This window comes from Morus notabilis, unplaced genomic scaffold, assembly GCF_000414095.1.
Source record: "Morus notabilis unplaced genomic scaffold, ASM41409v2 Scaffold1185, whole genome shotgun sequence".
Taxonomy (NCBI): Eukaryota; Viridiplantae; Streptophyta; class Magnoliopsida; order Rosales; family Moraceae; genus Morus; species Morus notabilis.
The window spans coordinates 382,876-386,183 of NW_010357564.1; the positions used below are offsets into that span (position 1 = coordinate 382,876).

General features: G+C 35.4%; 1 protein-coding gene across 1 annotated transcript; it reads right to left on the reverse strand.

Moving 5' to 3' along the window:
- Positions 1 to 136: 136 nt before the first annotated feature.
- On the reverse strand, positions 137 to 2,445 carry LOC21410851 (putative disease resistance protein At3g14460). The gene is made up of 2 exons (XM_024171703.1): positions 1,171 to 2,445; positions 137 to 537 (listed from the first exon to the last, which is right to left on the reverse strand). Exons 1-2 carry the CDS (start codon positions 2,424 to 2,426, stop codon positions 429 to 431), a joined length of 1,365 nt encoding a protein of 454 aa, XP_024027471.1. The 5' UTR covers positions 2,427 to 2,445; the 3' UTR covers positions 137 to 428.
- Positions 2,446 to 3,308: the final 863 nt, after the last annotated feature.

The window sequence follows — 3,308 nt, forward strand, 5'->3', positions numbered from 1 at the left end:
GGTAAGAATTTATCGATCGAATTTACTTGATCGAAAACATGAACTTAACATGAAATCTGCTACAGAATTTAGGAATACATATATTGATTCCATAAATCCTTCAGTCACATAATATTTTCTAAGAAAATCCTTGGCTTAAATAAATAAATTGTATTATTTAAAGTCTGGAATTTTCTCAGTCATTACAACGAATTCCTCTATGATTCTTGTATTAGACTGTTGATGACAAAATAAAAAGAAAGTAGTACACTTAGAAAGCTAGTTCCGCTCTAATATTTCAATGCCATTCGCGAGAAAATGCAGCGGATAATCACTCGTTCCAAAATCTGTTCAGTAGTTGCAATAGCGGTTCATGACTAGATGCAAAATAAAAGTCAGTCTGCATAAGATCCTGGTCGAGTTATAAAGACTTTCCCTGGAATCGTTCTTTACAAGTACTGGAAATGGGGATTCTTTCTTTGCTTTGCCACTGGGAAAGGATGAAACATCTGGACGGGGTTTGGATTCGAGCACAGGTGGGTTCGATTGGACCCTTCACTGGAGAAAGGAATGGTTTTCTATGAATTATTGGAAATTCTAATTTTTTATCATCTGTGTAAGAAAATGGTATAAATCTTTTATAAGATAATGTGAATGTGTCATACAAAAAAGAATTTTGAATGGAGCAACATAATGGACAGCAATTCAATTCAAATCAAAATTTCATCATACACAACACTAGTAAAATATACCAAAAATACAAGATCCGAGTACCAACAAAGCAAATTAATCAACACTTATTAAGTAAAATGGAACAAAATTCACAATGGAAAGATAACTTCTTTCCTAATATAATTTAAAAGGAGAAAAAAAAAAACAATTGCCACAGCAGAGGCAAACTAACATAAAGTCTGCTTGTTGATAATTTATTAAAAATTAAAGAACCATACAGGAACATAACAACATAATATTTTGCCATGAAAATTATCAATTAACCTCCGCAAACTAACTCTAAGAAAATTCACACACAAATATGAAAAGCAAAGCGAAAAAAAAAAAAAAAACAAGTGTCTAACTTGATACCAAAAGGAGAAGAACGCTAAAGTAGCAGGGAAATATATATAGAAGAAAAAGAAATAAATTTATCAATTGTTATTAACTAAAGTAGAACGAAATTCATATTTATAATACCTGAAGAGATGATTGGAGCACACTGACGATGGGGAGGGAACGAAATGCATAATGTTGGGGATGTGTTGAATCTTGGGCCAATCCTCCCCTGTTCCTCTCTGGCACCGCTCTTTTAACAGAGGACAGATCGAGATGAATAAATAATTAAGAGAAAGGGGAAGCCCTTCTTCTGGCAAGCTCTCTAATTCTTCGAAGTAATAAATTTCCAAATGTTGAAGGGAGATGAGTTGCTGAAAGCCTTTTCCGTGTAGGGCTTTAAGGTTTCTGAAGGACCAGATCCAAAGAGAAGTCAAAGTGGATGGAAGCAGCCCTTCCTCTGGAAATGAATCCACCGCTTCTTCAAATTCACATCCACGGAGCGCTAATCTTTGAAGAGAGGAGAGTCTTTGCAAATCCCAATTCATACGGTCTGCAATGAGCATTGGGCACTTATGGATATCAAGTCCCTTTAAATTAGAGGGCAAGCCCATTCCTGAAAATGACTCTAATCTTGGACAGGAGTCTAATTTTATACGCTCAAGAGAGGGATATGCGGAATTAATCTCTACTTTTAGTTTTAGTTTCTTACAGTCACGTAAATAGATTTCCCGTAGACGAGGGAAAAGTTCTCCTCTTTGCTCAACTCCAGCAAATGACCAATTCTCCAACAAATCCATGTGACTGATTCTTAAGCTTTCCAAGGATGGAAATGGCTTGGTCAAGGAAGTACCACAAAATTCATCTCCTATACTTTCCAACCCATTCATATACTCAATCTCAAGCTTTCTGAGGGAAGGTAATTGCCCAAATGAGGGCAACAAGCAACAACGTTCACAATGAATCAGAGAGACTTCAACGAAGTCACTAAACGATTTATGTGCTACCCAATCTGGGAATATTGTACCCCAGTAACCTCTGATTTTGAGTTTCTTCAGCTTTCCATGCGGTTTCAACGCATCAAGTACTTGTCTTTCTTTTGTTGAATCATCAGTCTCTCCATACTTCCATTCTAAAATAAGCTCAGTAAGCTGCTCTTTGTTCTTCAAATCAGCCTGTATCACGTCCCCAACATCCACCACGTTTTCAAGGCCTAAAATACAAAGACTTCCACACAAAGACTGTAGTTCTCCCAGCTCTTTGATCCGAGAACCACCATTTTCACCCAAGACAAAATAACTTAACATCTGTCGATTTTTCAACTTGCACATCTGTGGCGGCATCTCTTTCAATCTCGTTCCTTCGATCACGAGATGACGTAGGTTGATTAAACAACACATGCTAGTCGGCAATTCTGTAATTTCCTTACAATATGACAACAACAGTGTTTGCAAGTTGTACAGAGTACAATTGCTTTTATAATATCATTAAATTTCAAGACCATAATATTTTTTTGTGCTTCTCTTTAATATAGCTCCTTTGAATGATGAAAGTTTAATCTTCTTCCGAAGGATCTGAAATAAACACTCTAGTGGAGAATAACAAACACTTTCGCAAGGACTTTTGTTCAAAGAAATATCTCTGTTTTTCCTCACCTATTTTTCAACTTTTTATAATTTGTGTTTACAAGAACTTGGAAGGAGGGTCCACTTATGCAGAGTACTTGGCCAGAAATAAATGCTTGCACAGTATACCTCTTCAATAATTGTGAGTTGTCATGGTTAGTAGAATAATGTTAATTTCACAAAAAGGTGTGTATTCTGTAACTTTTTATAATTTGTGTTTCCAAGAACTTACAAGGAGGGTCCATTTATGCAGCGTACTTGACCAGAAATAAATGCTTGCACAGTATACCTCTTCAATAATTGTGAGTTATCATGGTTAGTAGAATAATGTTAATTTCGCAAAAAGGTGTGTATTCTCTAACTTTTTATAATTTGTGTTTCCAAGAACTTGCAAAGAGGGCCCACTTGACCAAAAATAAATGCTTGCACAATATACCTCTTCAATAATTGTGAGTTATCATGGTTAGTAGAATAATGTTAATTTCGCAAAAAGGTGTGTATTCTCTAACTTTTTATAATTTGTGTTTCCAAGAACTTGCAAAGAGGGCCCACTTGACCAAAAATAAATGCTTGCACAATATACCTCTTCAATAATTGTGAGTTATCATGGTTAGTAGAATAATGTTAATTTCACAAAAATGTGTGTATTCTGTAACT

Coding starts and splice junctions, on each gene's coding strand:
- LOC21410851 (XM_024171703.1), bottom strand. CDS start 2,426: ATGTGTTGTTTAATCAACCTACGTCATCTCGTGATCGAAGGAACGAGA. Junction 538..1,170: donor TGCTCCAATCATCTCTTCAG/GTATTATAAATA, acceptor TCCTTTCTCCAG/TGAAGGGTCCAATCGAACCC.